The sequence below is a fragment of the Chiloscyllium plagiosum genome, chromosome 19 (genome assembly GCF_004010195.1).
Source record: "Chiloscyllium plagiosum isolate BGI_BamShark_2017 chromosome 19, ASM401019v2, whole genome shotgun sequence".
NCBI lineage: Eukaryota > Metazoa > Chordata > Chondrichthyes > Orectolobiformes > Hemiscylliidae > Chiloscyllium > Chiloscyllium plagiosum.
The window spans coordinates 16742822-16765710 of NC_057728.1; the positions used below are offsets into that span (position 1 = coordinate 16742822).

The 22889-nt window shown below is 42.1% G+C and overlaps 1 protein-coding gene across 3 annotated transcripts in view; it reads right to left on the reverse strand.

Moving 5' to 3' along the window:
• The window catches only part of ttll12 (tubulin tyrosine ligase-like family, member 12), a 67156-nt gene that overhangs the window by 36770 nt on the left and 7497 nt on the right, over positions 1-22889 (reverse strand). For all 3 annotated transcript variants that reach the window (XM_043709196.1, XM_043709198.1, XM_043709197.1), the window contains exons 2-7: positions 18677-18825; positions 12699-12897; positions 10866-11025; positions 9589-9722; positions 8845-8921; positions 6133-6249 (exon numbers count right to left, since the gene is read on the reverse strand). In XM_043709196.1, coding sequence (XP_043565131.1) covers positions 6133-6249; positions 8845-8921; positions 9589-9722; positions 10866-11025; positions 12699-12897; positions 18677-18825 — 836 coding nt within the window. The remainder of the gene's footprint in view (positions 1-6132; positions 6250-8844; positions 8922-9588; positions 9723-10865; positions 11026-12698; positions 12898-18676; positions 18826-22889) is intronic.

Genomic DNA, 22889 nt, shown 5'->3' on the forward strand with positions numbered 1-22889 from the left:
AGGGTACTGTTGGGGACATCGGGAGAGGAAGAAACAGAGGGCTTGGAGGCCCTGGTCATGGCGGATGGAGGTGTAGAGGGATTGGATATCCATGGTGAAGATGAGGCATTGGGGGCCGGGGAAACAGAAATCTTGGAGGAGGCAAGGGCGTGGGTGGTGTCTCGAACGTATGTGTGGAATTCTTGGACTGGGGGGATAGGACAGTGTCGAGGTTGGTAGAAATGAGTTCAGTGGATCAGGATCATGCTGAGACAATGGGTTGGCCGGGGTGGTCAGGCTTGTGGATCTTGAGAAGGAGGTAGAACCGGGCAGTGCGGGGTTCCCGGACTATGAGGTTGGAAGCTGTGGGTGGGAGATCTCCTGAGGTGATGAGGTTCTGTATGATCTGGGAGATAATGGTTTGGTGATGGGGGGTGAGCTCATGGTCGAGGGGCGGTAGGAAAAGGTGTCCTCGAGTTGGCGTTTGACTTCAGCGGTGTAGAGATCAGTGCGCCAGACTACCACTGCGCCCCCTTTATCTGCTGGCTTGATGGTGAGGTCAGGATTGGAGCAGAGGGATTGGAGGGCTGCGCGTTGTGAGGGTGAGAGGTTGGAGTAGGGGAGGGGGGTAGACAGGTTGAGGCAGTTAATGTCCCAGCGGCAGTTGGAAATGAAGAGGTCGAGGGAGGGTAATAGGCCAGCACGGAGTGTCCAGGTGGCTGCAGTGTGTTGGAGGTGGGCGAAGGGGTCCTCAGAAGGTGGGCGGGAGTCCTGATTGTTAAAGTTAGCTTGGAGGCGGAGGAAGAAGTGTTCGATGTCACAGCGTGTATTAAATTCATTGATGCGTGGACGAAGGGGGATGAAGGTGAGTCCTTTTATTTCAATGCAAGAGGCCTAACACGGAAGGCAGATGAACTCAGGGCATGGTTAGGAACATGGGACTGGGATATCATAGCAATTACAGAAACATGGCTCAGGGATGGACAGGACTGGCAGTTTAATGTTCTAGGATACAAATGCTACAGGAAGGATAGAAAGGGAGGCGAGAGAGGAAGAGAAGTGGAGTTTTTGATAAGGGATAGTATTACAGCTGTGCTGAGGGAGGACATTCCTGGAAATAGGTCCAGGGAAGTTATTTGGGGGGAAATAAGAAAGGGATGATCACCTTATTGGGATTGTATTATAGACCCACTAATAGTCAGTGGGAAATTGAGAAACAAATTTGTAAGGAGATCTCAGTTATCTGTAAGAATAATAGGGTGGTTATGGTTGGGGATTTTAACTTTCCAAACATAGACTGGGACTGAATAGTGTTTAGGGTTTAGATGGAGAGGAATTTGTTAAGTTGTATACAAGAACATTTTCTGATTCAGTATGTGGATGTACGTACTAGAGAAGGTGCAAAACTTGACCTACTCTTGGGAAACAAGGCAGGGTAGGTGACTGAGGTGTCAGTGGGGGAGCACTTTGGGGCTAGCAACCATAATTCTATTAGTTTTAAAATAGTGATGGAAAAAAATAAACCAGATCTAACAGTTGAAGTTTTGAATTGGAGGAAGGCTAATTTTGAGATTATTAGGTAAGAGCTTTCAGAAGCTGATTGGGGGCAGATGTTTGCAGGTAAAGGGACGGTTGGAAAATGGGAAGCCTTCAAAAATAAGATAACGAGAGTCCAGAGACAGTATGCTCCTGTTAGGGTAAAAGGAAAGGCTGGTAGGTATAGGGAATGCTGGATGACTAGAGAAATTGAGGTTGTGGTTAAGAAAAAGGAGGAAGCATATGTCAGGTATAGACAGGATAGATCGAGTGAATCCTTAGAAGAGTATAAAGGAAGTAGGAGTTTACTTAATAGGGAAATCAGGAGGGCAAAAAGGGTCATGAGATAGCTTTAGCAAATAGAATTAAGGAGAATCCAAAGGGTTTTTATAAATAATTAAGGACAAAAGGGTAACCAGAGAGAGAATAAGGCCCTTCAAAGATCAGTAAGGCAGCCTGTGTGTGGAGTCACAGGAGATGTGGGAGATACTAAATGAGTATTTTAGATCAGTGTTTACTGTGGAGAAGGATATGGGAGGTGTAGAATGTGGGGAAATAGATGGTGACATCTTGAAAAATGTCCATATTACAGAGAAGGTGGTGCTGGATGTCTTGAAACGTACAAAAGTGGATAAATCCCCAGGACCTGATCACGTGCACCCTGGAATTCTATGGGAAGGCAGGGAAGAGATTGCTGGGCCCCTTGCTGAGATATTTGTATCATCGATAGTCACAGTGAGGTGCCGGAAGACTTGAGTGTGGCTAACATGGTGCCCCTATTTAAGAAAGGTGGTAAGGAAAAGCCAGGGAACTATAGACCAGTGAGCCTGACATCGGTGGTGGGCAAATTGTTGGAGGGAATCTTGAGGGACAGGATGTATATGTATTTGGAAAGGCAAGGACTGATTAGGGATAGTCAACATGGCTTTGTGCGTGGGAAATCATGTCTCATAAATTTTCTTGAATTTCTTGAACAAGTAACAACTACGATTTGATGAGGGCAGGGCAGTGGCCATGATCTATATGGGTTTCAGTTAGATCTCATGGAATACAGGAATACAGAACTGGCTCGAAAGGTAGAAGACAGGGGGTGGTGGTGGAGGGTTGTTTTTCAGACTGGAGGCCTGTGACCAGTGGCGTACCACAAGGATCAGTGCTGGGTCCACTGCTTTTCGCCATTTATTGAAATGATTTGGATGTGAACATAGGAGATGTAGTTAGTAAGTTTGCAGATTACACCAAAATTGGAGGTGTAGTGGACAGCGATGAGGGTTACCTTAGATTACAATGGGATCTTGATCAGATGGGACAATGGGCTGAGGAGTGGCATATAGAGTTTAATTTCGATAAATGCGAAGTGGTGCATTTTCGGAAAGCAAACTTTAGCAGGACTGACACACTTAATGGTAAGGTCCTAGGGAGTGTTGCTGAACAAAGAGACCTTGGAGTGCAGGTTCATAGCTCCTTGAAAGTAGAGTCGCAGGTAGATAGGGTAATGAAGGCGGCATTTGGTATGCTTTCCTTTATTGGTCAGAGTATTGAGCACAGGAGTTGGGAGGTCATGTTGTGGCCGCAAAGGACGTTGGTTAGGCCACTGTTGGAATATTGTGTGCAATTCTGGTCTCCTTCCTATTGGAAGGATGTTGTGAAACTTGAAAGGGTTCAGAAAAGATTTACAAGGATATTGCCAGGGTTGGAGGATTTGAGCTATAGGGAGAGGTTGAATAGGCTGGGGCTGTTATCCCTGGACCATTAGAGGCTGAGGGGTGACCTTATAGAGGTTAATAAAATCATGAGGGGCATGGATAGGATAAATAGTCAAGGTCTTTTCCCTGGGGTGAGGGAGTCCAGAAATAGAGGGCATAGGTTTAGGGTAGAGGGGAAAGAATTAAAAGGGACCGAAGGGACAACTTTTTCATGCAGAGGGTGGTGTATGTATGGAAGTGGTGGAGGCTTGTACAATTACAAAATTTAAAAGGCACCTGGATGGGTATGAATCGGAAGGGTTTAGAAGGTATGGGCCAGGTGCTGGCAAATGGGACTAGATTAGGTTCAAATATCTGGTCAGTATAGACCAGTTGGACTAAAGTGTCCTCTTCCGCACTGTACATCTCTATGACTCCATGACCAGTCAAAAACAACTACATAACTATTTAAATCTCATTTTCCAGCATTTGGCTGTAACCTTGTAGGCTTTGGAGTCACAAGTCCACTTGCAAATACTACTTTCTGTCTCCATTACCTTCGCAGGCAGAGAGGTCTAGATTCCCACTCGTCTCTGGGTAATAAAATGTCATCTCACGTCTCTTCTAAATCTTATGCCCCTATCCTTAAAGTTGTGTCCCTTGGGCACTGATCGCTCCACCAAGGGGAAATGTTATTTCCTGTGTACACTCTCTATGATTCCTTAAATTAACACATCTCATTCTGCAAGCTTTGACAAAGGGTCAGTTAGACTCAAAACGTCAGCTCTTTTCTCTCCTTACAGATGCTGCCAGACCTACTGAGAGTTTCCAGCATTTTCTCTTTTGGTTTCAGATTCCAGCATCCGCAGTAATTTGCTTTTACCCAATCCATCCAATCTCTCTTTGTAACTAAAACTCTCCAGACCAAGGAACAACTGGTAAACCTCCTCTGCACTCTCTCCAGTGCTATCACATCCCTCCTATCATAGAACATAGAACATAGAACATAGAAGAATACAGCGCAGTACAGGCCCTTTGGCCCTCGATGTTGCGCCGATCCAAGCCCACCTAACCTACACGAGACCACTATCCTCCATATGCCTATCCAATGCCCGCTTAAATGCCCATAAAGAGGGAGAGTCCACCACTGCTACTGGCAAGGCATTCCATGAACTTACGACTCGCTGAGTGAAGAACCTACCCCAACTTCAGTCCTATATCTACCCCCCCTTAATTTAAAGCTATGCCCCCTTGTAATACCCGACTCCATAAGCGGGAAAAGGTTCACACTGTCAACCCTATCTAACCCCCTAATCATCTTGTACACCTCAATCAAGTCACCCCTAAACCTTCCTTTCTCTAATGAAAACAGCCCCAAGTATCTCAGTCTTTCCTCATACGATCTTCCTTCCATACCAGGCAACATCCTGGTAAACCTCCTCTGCACCCATTCCAGTGCCTCCACATCCTTCCTATAGTATGGCGACCAAAACTGCACACAATATTCCAGATGCGGCCGCACCAGAGTCTTATACAACTGCATCATGACCTCAGGACTCCGGAACTCAATTCCTCTACCAATAAAAGCCAGTACGCCATATGCCTTCCTCACCGCACTATTTACCTGGGTGGCAACTTTCAGAGATCTGTGTACATGGACACCAAGATCCCTCTGCTCATCCACACTACCAAGTATCCGACCATTAGCCCAGTACCCCATCTAAAGGCATCGAGAGCATTGATACATACCACATGCTCCTTCTCCAAGGACACCCTGCTTTATCCTCAATCATAGAATAGCCTTTATCCTCAATCATAGAATAGAATCCCAACAGTGTGGCATGAGAGAATTGACCCATCAAACCCCACCAACCATCCAAAGAGCATCCCACCTGGAGCACTCCATCCTTGTACCACTGCATTTCCCATGGCTGATCCACCTATTCTGCACAATCCTGGACACTGTGGACAATTTCGCACAAATGACCCACCTAACCCACAAATATTTGAACTGTGCAAGGAAACCAGAGCACCTGGAGGGGGCCCACACAATCATAGGGGAATGTGCAAACTCCACACTGGCTGTTGACCAAGGCTGGACTCCAATTTAAATCAAAACAGATGATCCCTGTGCATTGTCACATTGCTGTTTATTGGAGACATATTGCCCAGAGAGACATCTTGAGATTCAGAAAGAGACAATATAAATTCAGTCAACTCCTGCCGAGTTAATGTGATTAACAACAACATCAGTACTCCAACAGTGTCTCTCTACATACCTCACAGCCATCCATTCTACTTATTTGTGACTCAGTGTTCGCATCGACGACAATGCCCTGTTCCTGAGTAAATACTGAAGAAAAGTATTCATTCAGTGTCTCCCCAATCTCTTCCGCCTCCACACGCAACTTCCCACTACTATCCTTGACTGGACCTATTCCTACCTAGTCATTCTTTTATTCCTAACATACCTATGGAAAGCCTTAGGGTTTTCCCTAATCCTACCGACTAAGGACCTTTCATGTCCCCTCCTTGCTGCTCTTAGCTCTCCAGAACCGCATACTTCTTTAAGAGATTCTTTCCCGGCCTCCCCCATCCCACCCCTCAAGAACACACAATATGAGGTTGTTTTAACAACATGTGGAGGAATTCTCCCTTCCAGCAAAGGTGAAGCTGAGTACCAGAGATGGTTAACTTTATTTCAGCCCTGTCTTTCTGCAAACGTTCATGGAAGAATAGAGAATGTGAATGGAGATTGGCACTCTATCAACCTGAGATGGATTCAAACCTTCAGTTAATATAGATGCGAGACAATCCAGTGCACTAGTCTTCTTAGTCCATTATGTTGAAACCCAAGCTAGTTTCAGCATGCAACTGAAAAACTGGGAAGACATTAGTTGGAAATGCTCCTCTGTTTGAACATTACACTGACCTGTAGTCTTTGAAGTGGCGGTACAAGTAAAGAATGTCTGCCTCACTTTCATTTTCTGTGAACTCAAAACGTGGGGAATTCAAGTTGTCTAACACTTGCTTTAATTCTGTATACACTCTGCACAAAAAAAGTGGAAAAGATATTATAAACATATAAACCAGAAATGATTCAGTGACTCTGATCGATGTGTTTCAAATTGAGACAAGAGAATCAATCTAATCAACTTCCAAGTACATGTTTAATAGGGTTAATGAATTTGAAATCAAGATAAAAGAAACATGTATAGGGCCTAATGTACTTGATCCAAATCACACCTGATTTGCTACCTGCAAACTATCAATCCCATTATCATATCCTTAGGAATACAAGAGGTTATAATAATATTCTTCCTATAACTTGTGGGGTGGCTCAGTGGCTAGCAATGCTGCCTCACAGCACCAGGGACCCTGGTTCGATTCTAGCCTCAGGTGACTGTGTGGAGTTTGCACATTCTCCCCGTGTCTGCGTGGGTTTCCTCCGGGTGCTCCGATTTCCTCCCACAGTCCAAAGATGTGTAGGCCAGGTGAATCGACCATGCTAAATTGCCGATGTGTTAGGTACATTAGTCAGAGGGAAATGGGTCTGGGTGGGTTACTCTACGGAGTGTCAGTGTGGACTTGTTGGGCCAAAGGGCCTGTTTCCACACTGCGGAACCTTTTGTTATTATTAAGCTGGAGAGGGCTCAGATGAGATTTACCAGGAATGATGCTGGGAATGGAGGGTTGAATAATGGGGAGAGGCTGGTTAGGCTGGGACCTTTTTCCACGGGAGTGTAGTAGCTTAAGGGGTGACTTTATCTAAGTTTATAAAATCATGAGGGATATGGATGAGGTGAATGGCAGGTGCCTTTTCCTGAAGGAGGAGGATTTTCAGACGAAGGGGCATATTTTTTAGGTGAAAGGAGAAGGGTTTGAAAAGGCCATGCGTGGCAACTTTTTTCATTAAACACAGTGGTTCATGTGTGGAATGAATTTCCAGAGGAAATGGAGGATGTGAGTACAGTTACAACATTTAAAAGACATTTAGGCTGGTATAAGAATAAGAAACATTGGGAGGGATATGGACCAAACGCAGGCAGGTGGGACTATTTTCGCTTGGAATTATGGTCAGCATGGACTGGTTGGACTGAAGGGTCTGTTTCTGTGACTCTATGACTCTAGGTCATCCAACATGAGCCTGCTCCATCATTCAGTGAGTTCAGGTTGATCTGTATCACAACTTCATCTACCTGTCTCGACTCCATAACCCTCAATACTATAGTCTGAGGAAAAATCAAATGGTTAAGAAACTACTTTAAAGGTGTGTCACTACAACCACTGGGACATGTTTAACAGATAAGTAATTGAAGCCAAAGCATGCAGACAACATTAACACTGGAGGCTCTTTTCCTTCACCCAGAGAGAAATTAATTCTCTGCCACAAAGCTGTTGACAAGCAGGAGGCTGGAAGAACACAGCAAGCCAGGCAGCATCAGAAGGTGGAGAAGTCGACATTTTGGGTGTAATCCTTCCTCAGGATTGGGGGTGCTGAAACATTAAGGGTTTTCAAACCATTATGTATAGTTGTTAGCACTGCAGGGATCAAAGAGTATGAGGAGAAAGCAAGAATAGGGTACTGAGTAGGGTAATCAGCCATGTTCATTTTGAATGACAGAGCAGGCTCAAAGGGCCAAATGGCTTACCACTGTACCTCCAGTCTAAGAGTCTGATTGGTGAAGGGGAAGGGGATTCCTTGCAACTATCTGCAGCTTTGCTAAGCACGCTGTCCTCAATTATGAAGGTACAAATCACACAACACCAGGTTATAGTCCAACAGGTTGAATTGGAAGCACTAGCTTTCGGAGCACCTCTCCTTCAATAGGTGGTTGTGGAGTACACGATTGTAAGACACAGAATTTATAGCAAAAGTTTACAGTGGGATGTAACTGAAATTATACATTGAAAATACCTTGATTGTTTAAGTTTCTCATCTGTGAGAACGACCGTGTTAGTTTCACTTCTTTCATGTGTAAATCGCAAAACGTTTTTTTAGAAGTTACATTCTCAAGTGAAACTAACACAGTTATTCTCACAGATGAGAAACTTAACAAACAATCAAGGTATTTTTCAATGTATAATTTCAGGTACATCACACAGTAAACTTTTGCTATAAATTCTGTGTCTTACAATCGTGTACTCCACAACCACCTGATGAAGGAGCGGCGCTACGAAAGCTAGTGTGCTTCCAATTAAACCTGTTGGACTATAACCTGGTGTTGTGTGATTTTAAAGTTTGTACACACCAGTCCAACAACAACTCACTTATGAAGGGTAGTGTCACTTACACCTGGGGGTAGAAAGGGTGATTTCAAAACAAGTGACCATAGAGTGATCTCTCAAGTGGCTTCTCAACTGGAGTGCAGGAAATTAAAAATGGAAAGCTCAGATAAGAGATAAACCAGGGTCTTAGAACTGGCAGCTCAAGCTACCTGAACACAAAACTGTCAAGGGCATGGAATAAGTGAGTCTTGCTATCTGCAGGGATTAATACAGAGGAGTTTCCAACACCCCGAAGGGAGGTTCTTGCTGTTGTTAAAAAAAACACACAAGATTATCTCAGTAAGTTACCTATAGGATCACAATGTTATTATCAACTTGCAGCAAAATTTAGAACTACAAAAATATTTATACATACTTGAAAATTTTATCTTTCTGATAAACTGAAGGTTCTATTGGAAGTGGCAAAAGTTCTTTATTGTCCGCGAGAACAGTCTGAAATTCAGGAAGTGCACCATGTTATGCTTTGGAAATATAAACAGTGAACACCACTGACAATATATTGAAAGTCAATTTACAAAGAACCAACTGCTACACATCAGCAGAAGTAGGCTAAATCTACAGTAATTGGGATGGTTAGATTTTTCAAAGTTAGAAGTCACACAACACCAGTTTAAAGTCCAACAGGTTTATTTGAAAACACAAGTTTTGTCAGGTGAAGTGCTCTGAAAACTTGTGACTTCAAGTAAACCTGCTGGACCATAACCTGGTGTCATGTGACTTCTGACTTTACCCACCCCATTCAAACACTGGCACCTCCACATCATAGATTCTTCAAGCCAGTGAGTGAATAAATAAACTTCAAACGTCACTCTTAGGGCTCAGGTTTGGCTCGGTAGATAAGGCACAAGAGCAAAATATGCTCTGCAAGAGGTCAATACTTCAGAAGTGGGAGGAAATATGAGACAAAGATTTCCATCACATTCAATAATATGTTTGCTAACAGCTAAATAGTACAGCAAAACCTGGAGAAGTTGATATGTAAAAGATTAAATGCAGTGTCACAACGACGCTGCGTTCAGATTGCCAAGGTGCAAAATACCAAAGGAATAATTTCTCGATTTACTGATTGATCAATCAGTCAAACTAATTCAATGCTTACCTTGTAATAGGCATCTGGAGGTTCACTGATACTGGCATTAATTTCTCTCAAATCTGCTGGCTCCCATGGCAAGAGCCTGCATTTTCTGATGAGGGGATTTTGTTCGCCATGGGCATGATCCCACGTTACCTCTTCTACAAGAAATATTCAAAGAAGGATTCAAATGCGGCACAACCCGAGTCACATACAACCCATCCCTTTTACATCTTATTTTCAACACGTTTGTCAAACTTTTTAAAGAACATCACAATGTAAATACTTATTTACCAAGTAAGAACAATATATACACAAGATGTGCTGTACGCTTACACTGAATGGGGAACTAAATTACATTAACAGTCCTAGCCAAGTCACCTCATAGTTTACATGATGGCAAACAACAGGCAAGAAAACAGTATAAGACTTGATAGTGGATTCTGTGATAGCCTCAACCTCACTTTTGACTATGTCCAATATCATGTATTGTCCCCACCTTCTTCTGAGAGTGGTTCTTGTAATGTGAAGTGCAAATAGAGGCTGGCCAAAAACCTTATATGGATCAATTTGGTGAATAAGTTGTTTGATAACTTGGGGGGCATAGGGGAGGGAAGGGAATGGCTAGTCCTCATCCTTTTAATCCTTTTTATTCATGGGATGGGATTGAGCCAGTATTTGTCCCTAATTGCCCTTGAGAAGATGGCAGTGAGCTGCCTTCTTGAGTCGTTGCAGTCTGTTTTCTGTAGACACATCCATAGTGCTGTTAGAGAGCAAGGTCCAACATTTTGATCCAGCGACACTAAAGGAATGGCAAACCTTTTCCAAAACAGGGTAATGAGTGGCCTGGAGGGTAATCTGGAGGTGGCGGTGTTCCCAAGGCAACTGAAGCATACTATGGCAAGTTCAGGAGTAACCTCAGAAACTCTTGGTGACGAACAAAGTACGGCATTGTTCAGATGGATCCCTACTAGTAGAGATACAGACACAGTAACAATATAGTCCAACCTCACTTAAGGGAATCCAGAAATCAGGTAGGCAAATGAGGCAAAACTGCAAGTGGAAATGGGCCAGCCAAGACCACCAAAAAATTCTGCAGTGAGTAAACTTCTCAGAAGAATTCGCATAAATTCATAATGAGGAATTACAACTTACTTGTAGCCTGCTGACTACATTAGTAGTACCTGGGGATCTTGATTCAATTAGTACAATTCCTGACCAGCCACTGTATACGTCACCCCACCAATGTAGCAGCAAGTGGGCTCAAATCATTTCCATGACCAATAGTCAGCCTGGTCACTTACCGCCACGTTCAAGATCTCTCAATGGCCATAACAAATTGAAGGCAGACTGTCCTGGTCCATAAAAGAATGGCACAGTCCGAAAAGTTGGTTCATCTGAGTGTTGGATTTGAGATCCAAATTCATCCATGACGTACCAAATTGGCACTTGTTCTTCAGCAGACTATAGACAAAATGCAGACAGAAGAACAACAACAGTAAATTACAGACAAAAGCAGGAGCTGCTGGAAAAGCTCAGCAGGCCTGGCAGCATCTGTGAAGAGAGATCAGAGTTAACGTTTGGGTCCGGTGACCCTTCCTTGGAGTTCTGATTTACAGCAACTGCAGATCTTTCGGTGTTTAACAGTAAATTGCACTCCTACTCATCCGCAATTGGGACACTAATTCCCCACTTTCTCTGGATATTTTTAAACAACTTGTTCAAGGATGCTATGACACAGCTCTTGTGCAGGTGAGGCTTGAATCCAAGCCTCCCAGCTAAGAGATGGGACATTATCACTGCATCACAAAAGCCTGACTTTCTCCCTCTAAAGATGGCAAATCAATCTACAACACTTAAAATCCTAAATGTCTTATTCCTGAATTATCAGTGTGATAAAATGATACATGACAGTTCTCCTTTCAACAAAGAAGCAACCTTAATAATTCAACAGCAAAAACCTTGTAACCATCAAAACCTTCAAAGTGAACAAACTGAACGGTTTACCCTTAGACCAATCTCGATTCTTGACTTCACTAGTTCAATGGGGCTTAATATCTGTTATGGACCAGGCCAGATCCCCTCAAAACAGTTCAAGAAAAGACCCAGACCCTAGCTTTACTAGCTGCTTTAAGCAGATGTAACACAGATAGTCCAGGAGAGATGCAGCTGGTCAAACCATGTAGTTTTAAACAAAACAGAATTTATTTACAAGATTATCGAATGATGCACAAACAAAAAAGAACAGAATACCAAATAACTTAAACTATCCGAAAACCCAACAAATTATACCAACTTAATGATGCTGTTCCCAATTTAGATTACTGACAGTGTGGAAACAGGCCCTTTGGCCCAACAAGTCCACACCGACCCGCCGAAGCGCAACCCACCCAGACCCATTCCCCTACATTTACCCCTTCACCTAACACTACGGGCAATTTAGCATGGCCAATTTAACTAACCCGCATGTTTTTTTTTTGGACTGTGGAAAAACCGGAGCACCCGGAGGAAACCCATGCAGACACGGGAGAATGTGCAAACTCCATACAGTCGCCTGAGGCGGCAATTGAACCCGGGTCTCTGGCGCTTTGAGGCAGCAGTGCAACAATCCCCATAAACACCCCTCAGCACAAACGATAAAATCAAACACAAAGTATCACAGGAGACAAGTCAGAGAAAGATCAGCATGGACTTGCTTCTTTGGTCCGGTAGCTTTTCCAACTCTACTGTACTAAAACGAAACTAAACCAGAGAAGAGCTGAGCTGGGAGCACTGGCCACTCCCCTTTCTTTGGACAAGTGTTGTTTTTAAACTTAAAAGCCTGTTGCCTGAGGCAGTATCTGTTAGCTATTATCAATTGGCCCTAAAACCCTTCAAAACTAGACTTTCCAGTGTCTTTTACAACATCTCTGAAAGAAAAGCCAAGGACAATATAACCTTGCTAAAGGAGCATTGTTAAAGGAGTATTATCATAATTCAGGGTCACTGTGCACTGGTAAAACTCATATTGTTCAAAAATGTTCTCTACAGGAAGTCAGTCAGGCAGCCGCACAGCTTCTTTAGCAGACTGGTATTATATTAAATAAATTATAACACAAATAATTTCTGTAAGCCACTAGCAAAACTTACTTACTTACCCCCTGGGACAGCTGGTATGTGTGGCTGAAACTCCACAACTCTGCCATCACCTCATCAATTATATCATCATCAGGAACCTCACCATGGAATTCGATGCCAGTGAGGTTGGCCAGCCTGTGGAGTAAGCCAGGAATCTCCCATAACTGCCGGCGTGCTTGATCCACTCGGTATGTCCATGCATGATCGATTAGGAAAATGCTGCAATACCAGAAATTAATATTGAAAACACCGCAAAAAGACTTAATGTAATACAGCAAAATACAGACTATCTTTGTAAAATCAATTTCCAACATGCCAAAAAAAAACACAACAGTTTAATATACAGGTTATGAACTACTTGCTTACATCTGTAATGAGGCACCTAAGGGAATTCACTGATAAAGATTTTGTCCTGACATATTTATTTCATTCATTGTGTTCCCTCAAAGTAAAATTAATTTGTCTCCATGCAATAGCTGACCATTTACAGCAAAATAAAGAGCATATTCATTTCTTTCTTAAATGATCCACTTCTGCATCAATGAATATGCTATCAACACTATTGTTGACTCTAGACTTGACTGTTCTACTGTTCTACCCAGAACTCTACTGCCTGCATCGTAATTCAGACCAAATCCTGTTCACCTATCACTCCTACACACATTGACCTCTACTGACTCCCAGCTTGACAACTGCTCAGTTATGAAGACCTCAATTTGTTTTCAAACCCTTCCATGGCCTTATGCCTCTCCTAGTGTCTAATTTGCTTCAGCCCTACAACTCCACAAGACCTCCATACTTTGCTGTTCCGGGCCCCTTGCACATCTTGATTTTAATGGTTCCAGAGTTAGTGACCCTGCCTTCAACTACTGTCTTCTAACTCTGGAATTCTCTCCATGAACCTTCCCTTCTCCCTACTACCTTAAGATTCCCCTTAAAACTTCATTCTTTGACCAAACATTTGGTCACCTATTCCACCATCATCCAATATGCCTTGATGTCAACAACACTCCTGGAAACTACCATGTTACATTTTACTGTGCGAAACGTGTTTCTACAATTGCAAGCTGTTGTTAAATCCTTTAAGCAAGCCCAAAATTAGTGTACTAAGTGAACACCTATAGTGCAAATGAGTAACATGAACTGAATAGTAGTTAGTTTGTCAACTGATTGTTGCTCATCATTGTGATAACAGCAATATGTATTTGTATACTGCCTTTAAAATAGGAAACAAGACCATAGGTATTGGACTGAGATGTGCCAGCAACCAACAAGGGGACCAAAGGGATAAGTACTGCCCAAAGGTTGAACCAAGGAGGCAGACTTTAAAAAGAGAAGAGGTAGTGAGTCAGACAAAGAATTCCAAACAAAATGCTGTAATTTCACAAAGCAAGTTCAAAATAGTGAGTGTGGCAGGAGAGAAAGTAAATAACCAGTGATGGCAAAGTTTCTGAGAGGGGAGAGTTGAGAACTGACTGACTGAAGTGAGGGAAAGGGAAGGACATAAAGGTATAAGTGGAGATTAAAATTTAAAATGGACTTAAAAGCAAGAGGTTCAGATCCCAGGTGCACAAGTAAATAGACACAAAGGAAATTGGGCTTTTTACAGCCATAGTACAGATGAACTGAAACATGTAGTCCTCACAGAAAACAGGAAGGGAACAGTATGAATAAGTCCAAAAGGACTGTACAAGGAATGCAAGACCCTGAAGACAATCTTGTAGATGCAGAACTATCTTGTAGATAGTGTGGAGTCAGCTTGGAGCAGCCACTGTTCAAGACTGGGAGAAAGTGAGGATTGCAGATGCTGGAAAGTCAGGGTCGAAAAGTGTAGCACTGGAAAAACACAGCAGGTCAGGCAGCATCCAAGGAGCAGGAGAATTGACGTTTCGGGCAGAAGCAGGAATGTTCAAGACTGGAGTCACAAGATATGAATTCAGGTGGTGTTGGTTCCCCAGATGATTCAAAAATCTGGAATAATGACTGAGTGTTCTTAGAGAAGGAGCATGTGGTATCCACTAATACATTTGCTGCTTTGAAAGAGGTGGACACTGTAGGGCTTACAGTTCTCTATCTACTTTTCTAACTCCATTTTTATTAAGTACCTTCCTCCTCACAGTTGATCATCTGCATTGCTTTTAATGGGCTTTGCGTGTAAATTAACCAATTGGAGAAAAGTGGTGATTTACTGGTGGTGGTTAATAGATGAAAATGTACCATGGGTGATTTGGTGAAGGGGAAACAAAGCATTCAGATGCGTGTAACAATTTCTAGACATAAAAAAGAAATCTGGGATCATTGGGGATTGACCAGGAGCCAAGGGAAGATGATTCGGAGCCCATAAATAGTGGCCTCTGTGAAGTGATGATTTGCAGTAATGGAGTTTTTGGTCTTGCACAAAATCAAGGCAGCAATGGGACTGAATTCCAAGAATGAAGAACAAAGATGATCAAGAAGTTAAACGAGGGTGAAGCCAAGGAATCAGCGTGAATGTGTGAACGAAAACGGCCACAATGACTGCTTATCAGATTAAAAGATCTGTAATTCCAATGAATGTGGATTTGAATTGTTAAAAATAGTTCATTTTCCTGGATAATTAAGCTAGTCCATCACTCCAATATTGAATGACCATGGGCTCCTAAGTGGAAAATTTTACTACATCTTAAAATTAAATGAGTAACTCCTGAAAAGATGGTCTCACTCCAAAAGTTGTGAAGCTTATCACAATAAAACACTGATACAATTTTTGCAAAACTTCCATGAAGGCAACAACTCTACAATACACGATAAAATCATTTTGTAACAGTCCCCCTAAACCAGTCAACTGAATTTGTGACAAAAGTATTGAAGTCCAAACTGAATTTACAACCAACTCCTCGATCCTGAAATTGAGTTAGTTGAATCATGAAAACTACCCATGAGTGTTCGCAGTTCACTGGTACATTTACTGTGTTATGAAGGTGTGTATCTGAAATATTAATTTGTCATGTCATTAGCTGGGTACATACATATTTAGGGCAACATAGTGGTTCACTGGTAACACTGCTGCCTCATGGTGCCAGGGACACAGGTTTGATTCCCATCTCATACGACTGCCTGTGTGGAGTTGCCACATTCTCCCCGTGTCTGGGTGGGTTTCCTCCGGGTGCTCCGGTTTCCTCCCACAATCCAAAGATGTGCAGGTTAGGTGAATTGGCCATGCTAAATTGCCCGTAGTGTTCAGGAATGTGTGGGTTAGGTGCATTTAGTCAGGGGTAAATGTAGAATAGGTTAGGGGATTGGGTCTGAGTAGGTTACTCTTCAGAGGGTCGGTGTGGACTTGGGCCTCCTGGCCTGTTTCCACACTATAAGAATTCTATGATGATTCTATGATATCCTCAACAGTGTAAAATGAACAAAATAAATAACATTGCCAATAGCAACTAAGAATTTGATGGAGGCATAGAGTCAATAAAGCTTTTAGCTTTAACAAAGCGTTCAGATGAGTGTAACAATTTCTAGACATTAAAAAAAATCTGGGATAGTTAGGAATTGACCAGGATCCAAGGGAATACGATTCAAGGCCCACAATATGTCCATAGTGGCCTCTGGGAAGTGATGATTTAGAGACTTGGGGTATATGAACCATTTTGGACGTGTCAAATTATACTGGATTTGAAGCAAGAAGTGGCCAAGCCAAACTACCACAGGAACAACAGATTTGTCCTCTCTTTATCAGAAATATCTCTCTAAGTCTGTGAGTTGAAAACCCGTGAGGAGCCTTCGTTACTGCAAGCTGAGAGTTTTTAAAGGGATAACTCTTAACCAACACCACTGTCTCCAGGGTAAAGAAATGGAAGAAATCAAATCGGCACAAAACGATCAGTGGGAAGTCTCAAAATGGAGAAGTTACTGTGTTAAGTGATCCATCAGATGTAAATAGTTTCCAGACAATCTGGGAATTATTATTGCTGACATTAAACTTTACTTGGCCATGTTTTTAAGATCTGAAACTCTGTAGAGTTCCGTTGTCGTTTTTGTATGCCTGGCAAAAGTTGAGTATGCGTGTGCGCACGCGTTTCTTTTTTGCATTCATGGGTACTTAGAGAACTCTCTAGATTTTTAAAGCATTTGTTAACTTCTCCAACATTGTTCAACTGAGTTTAAAATAGAACTCACTTTTTACTTTTTAATATAAGACAATTTTTAAAACCTATTTTCTAATCAATCTGTTCAGAGACATTATTACACACCCCAGACTCCAATCCTGGTCTCCTAGCTCAAAGGTAGAAGCAATACCACTGTATCATAATAGCCCTTGTTAACTTAAGAAATAAGCCAGCCAAGTTTCTCACACTCAGTGACACATTGTGAATTTTGTATTAATTGGGCAAATCAGATTATTTTCAGATTTACACTCTGTTGTCACCATCTCAGAAGAGAAAAGTGGGTTCACCCCTCCTGACATGGTCACAGTAACTGGCTTGCTTAGAAATCAAAAGTAAGGACACATTGGAAATTTAGATTCCCTTTTCTTGCTTCAGAGTCTTTCAAGATAAAAGGTATTAAAGCAGTCAAATGATGAAGCTCACTCAATTAGTTCACAGGCACCTGAACAACTCTATGATTTTCTACTAATTTGGGCATTTAAGGCAAATGTTACTTAAGTAGTTGATGGCTATCCTACTTAAATATTTTACTGTAAAACTTGGATTTAATAATTGGATTCATTACTAGAAGATAACTTTTCCTCGAACTATTGATGTTACAACTGATGGCTTCACCAACTACATATAGTGAATTCTACATGTAGGCGAAAGTGGGTACTTCAGATGCTGGAGACTAGAGTCAAGATTAGAATGTTTCTGGAAATGCACAGAAGGTTAGACAGCATGCGAGGAGCAGGAAAATCAATGTTTCGTGCAAAAGAGAGATTCCTGATGAAGGGTTTTTGCCCAAAACATCAATTTTCCTGCTCCTTGGATGCTGCCAATTCTTATGTAGTTGAGAATTTATATTGTCTCACACAGACTTCTGTATTACTAACCCATGATTCCCTTCTCCACACATACTTTGGGGACAGCACATTATTGATGAGAGATCCCAGGATCATTAGAGTTATCCACATTATAATCAATCTGAAACCTTTTCAGAATGTCATCTGCAGGAAGGTAATATTCACAGCTTGTCCTTACCTCGAGGGAGAGTTGGACCAGAGGTCTCTAGATTTGGATTTGGCTTTCTTAACCTTAAACAGAGTGAATATCTGAGGGATAATTACACCTAATCCAAGATAGTCTCAAAAATGGGGCTAGGATTACAATTCACTACAGATGGAAATACAGCCAAAAAACAGAAAGCAAGCAAAACCATGACATTGAGGAATTTCTCTCATCCAGCTCAGTAAAAGAATAGAAACAAACTGACCTAAAACAAAGTGCAGTAAAATTTGTACGTTAAACTGAGGTAAACAAAGTGCTGAGTCAACATTATCACAATGTGGTAACAGTGAAAAGCATGAAAGCACAGAGGGACAGGGTGTCTCTCAGAAGCCCTTTCAACAACATGCTGACAAAACATACAGTAAAACTTCTTCCTGACAGATTCTTTCCTCAGAAAGATATTTTGTAATGCGTAGTAATTGATCTTTGATGCAGTTTACAGATTACTTTTTATTTACGCATTTATCGTTTCATTTATTGTAACAAGATTGAGCTGGATTGTTTTTAAGAATACTACAAACAGGTGGCTTCATTCTTAGCAGTGGTCGGTGTGGAAAGTGTAGGAAGGATATAAATACATTGGGGGCAGGTCAGAGGAACGTTATCAGAATAAGACCTGGAATGGGTGAGTTGAGGAAGATTGCACAGACTAGGCTTTGATCGACTAGAGTTTAGAGGAGTAAAAGGTCACTTGATTGAAACATATAAAATCCTTAATAGTCATGATATGGTAGATGTTTTGTGTGGATGAAGCCAGGTTTTCACGCAACGCACTGTACTTTGAAATAGTCCCTTACCTATTAGCATCTGCAACCTGAAGGCCATCATCCTTGGTGATAATGACTCTGTAAACAGGTGGTGTGCCAGGGTTATGGGTTATCTCTGCATCATCAACATCCTCATTTTCCAACTGCATAATCCCAAACACATCACCCGCATCAAACACCTAAAGAAAAAACATTATATTAACACTGCAGAAAGAAGTACACAGGTGTAAAACTTCCAAGGGACTGTTGCTATTCTGATCAAAGTTTGGGAGATTGGCTTTATTTTCCATTTCAATTCTCCTAAATGAACATTATTGAAGTAGAGTCTCTGGTCATATATCCAATTGTCGTTTGCAGGTTACTGCAAATTTCCTATATTACAATAGTAAGAGCAATTCAAAAGTACTTATGAGTCATAGAGTCAGAGAGTCAGAGAGGTGTACAGCACAGAAACAGTCTCTTCAGTCCAACCCATCCAACAGTCCAACCTGACCAGTTATTCCAATCCAATCTAGTCCCACCTGCCAGCACCCGGCCCCCTATCCATGCCCCTCATAGTTTTGTAAATCTCTATAAAGTCATCCCTCAGTCTCCGACACTCCAGGGAAAACAGCCCCAGCCTGTTCAGTCTCTCCTTATAGCTCAAATCCTCCATCCTTGTAAATCTTTTCTGAACCCTTTCAAGTTTTACAACAACTTTCCAATAGGAAGGAGACCACAATTGCACGCAATATTCCAACAGTGGCCTAACCAATGTCCTATACAGCCGCAACATGACCATGACCTCCCAACTCCTGTACTCAATATTCTGACCAATAAAAGAAAGCATACCAAATGCCTTCTCTACTATCCTATCTACCTGTGACTCCACTTTCAAGGAGCTATGAACCTGCACTCCAAGGTCTCTTTGTTCAGCATCACTCCCTCGGACCTTACCATTATGTCCTGCTAAGATTTGCTTTCCCAAAATGCAGCACCTCGTATTTATCTGAATTAAACTCCACCTGCCACTTCTCAGCCCATTGGCCCATCTGGTCGAGATCCTGTTGTAATCTGAGGTAACCCTCTTCGCTGTCCACGACACCTCCAATTTTGGTGTCATCTGCAAACTTACTAACTGTACCTCTTATGCTCGTATCCAAATCATTTATGTAAATGTCAAAAAGTAGAGGACCCAGCACCGATCCTTGTGGCACTCCACTGGTCTCAGGCCTCCAGTCTGAAAAACAATCCTCCACCACCACCCTCTGTCTTCTAACTTTGAGCCAGTTCTGTATCCAAATGACTAGTTCTCCCTGTATTCCGTGAGACCTAACCTTGAGAATCATGTCTCACAAACTTAATTGAGTTATTTGAAGAAGTAACAAAGAGGATTAATGAGGGCAGAGCAGTAGAGGTGATCTATACGGACTTTAGTAAGGCATTCGACAAGGTTCCCCACGCACAAAGCCATATTGACTATCCCTAATCAGTCCTTGCCTTTCCAAATATATGTACATCCTGTCCCTCAGGATTCCTTCCAACAATTTGCCCACCACCGACGTCAAGTTCACTGGTCTATAGTTCCGTGGCTAGTCCTTACTACCCTGCTTAAAGAGTGGCACCATGTTAGCCAACCTCCAATCTTCCGGCACCTCACCTGTGACTATCGATCATACAAATATCTCAGCAGAAGGCCCAGCATTGACTTCCCTAGCTTCCCACAGAGTTCTAGGGTACACCTGATCAGGTCCTGAAGATTTATCCACCTTTATGCATTTCAAGACATCCAGTACTTCCTCCTGTGTAATATGGACATTTTTCAAGATGTCAGCATCTATTTCCCTACAGTCTATATCTTCCATGTCCTTTTCCACAGTAAATACTGATGCAAAATACTCGTTTAGTACCTCCCCCATTTTCTGCAGCTCCACACAAAGGCTGCCTTGCTTATCTTTGAGGGGACCTATTCTCTCCCTAGTTACACTTTTGTCCTTAAATGTATTTGTAAAAACCCTTTGGATTCTCCTTAATTCTACTTGCCAAAGCTATCTCATGTCCCCTTTTTGCTCTCCTGATTTCCCTCTTCACTATACTCCTACTGTCTTTATACTCTAATGATTCACTCAATCTATCCTGTCTATACCTGACATATACTTCCTTCTTTTAAGGAAAGATGTAAATGTAATGGAGGCAGTTCAGAGGAGCTTTATCAGATTAATGCCTGGAATGAGTTACTTGTCTTATGAGGAAAGGTTTTGCAGATAGGCTTGTACCCACTGGAGTTTTGTGGTGACTTGGTTGAAACACATAAAACCTTAATGGTGTTCATAAGATTGGTGAAGAGAGGATGCTTCCTGTTTTGGGAACATCTAGAACTGGGACTCACTATTTAGAAATTAGGAATCGCACATTTGTAACTGGCGTTAACCAAACCCTCAATTTCTTTAGTCATCCAGCATTCCCTATACCCACCAGCCTTTCCTTTTCACCCTAACAGGAATATACTTTCTCTGGATTCTCATTACCTCATTTCTGAAGGCTTCCCATTTTCCAGCCGTCCCTTTACCTGTGAACATCTGCCCCCAATCAGCTTTTGAAAGTTTTGGCCTAATACCGTCAAAAGTGGCCTCTCTCCAATTTAGAAATTCAACTTTTAGATCTGGCTTATCCTCTTCTATCACTTCATTGGCTAGAAAGGGCTTTGGGGTGACTCAAGGCTGGGAATGGCACAAAATAAATGGAAAACATTTGATTCCTTCACGAACTTAATTTACATTTGAATCAAGAGCAGGAGAACGCCATTCAGCCCCTCAAGTCTTCTCAGTCATTCAGTGAGATCATACCTGATCTAATCGTAACCTCAAATCCACATTCCTACCTGCCTTTGATCACTTTTCACCCCCCATGCTAACAAGAATCTACCTACCTCTACCTTAAAAACATTCAATACTTTGCTTCCACCACTTTTTCAAGGAGTTCCACAGATACATGACCCTCTGAGATAGAAAATCTCTTAACGCCAGTTACAAATGGGCGATTCCTGATTTCTAAATAGTGAGTCCCAGTTCTAGATGTTCCCAAAACAGGAAGTATCCTCTCTTCACCAATCTTATGAACACCATTAAGGTTTTATGTGTTTCAACCAAGTCACCACAAAACTCCAGTGGGTACAAGCCTATCTACAAGCCTATCCTCATAAGACAAGTCACTCATTCCAGGCATTAATCTGACAAAGCTCCTCTGAACTGCCTCCATTACATTTACATCTTTCCTTAATAAAGGAGACCAAAATTATACATAGTGCTCCCAATACAGTCTCACCAATGTCCTGTATCATTGAGGCACAACGTCCCTGCTTTTACATTCAATTTCCCAAGTAATAAATTAGTTATTCATATTACAATATTGCATACAATTATATTTTTATTATTCTATTTATTATCAGTTCAGCCATCAATTGCCATGGCTTATCTGGAATTTTATAACTGACATTCAGACTCAAATCTAATTGGCAGTTCCATTATTTAAACAAGCCCAGAGTGTGTTTGATCAAAATTTGCTTGGCTTCTCATCTCAAATTGATAATTCAAAAATCAGTCAGGTAACATATTTATCAAAGTAGGTTTAAACCACAAATGGTGATTGAATTGGGGGATACCCATTCATCTGAGCAAATAAAAATTGTAAAAGCCCATGGCAGTGTTTATCCTCTATGTTTGCCAGAATTAATCACAGCAATGTTTCCTATGAGTTATGAAACCAACCACTACCTGCTAATGATTGGAATGCAGCCAGCTTTCTGCAGGAGGATTAATGCATGTAGAGGATAATCCAATAGTGAGTCTCAATGAGAGGAGGCGGGAATTTTAGAAAATAGACAATAGGTGTGGGAGTAGGCCATTCAGCCCTTCGAGCCTGCACCGCCATTCAATATAATCATGGCTGATCATTCCTAATCAGTATCCTGTTCCTGCCTTATCTCCATAACCCTTGATTCCACTATCTTTGAGAGCTCTATCCAACTCTTTCTTAAATGAATCCAGAGAGTGGGCCTCCACTGCCCTCTGGGGCAGAGCATTCCACACAGCCACCACTCTCTGAGTGAAGAAGTTTCTCCTCATCTCTGTCCTACATGGTCTACCCCGTATTTTTAAGCTGTGTCCTCTGGTTCGGCACTCACCCATCAGCGGAAACATGTTTCCTGCCTCCAGAGTGTCCAATCCTTTAATAATCTTATACGTCTCAATCAGATCCCCCCTCA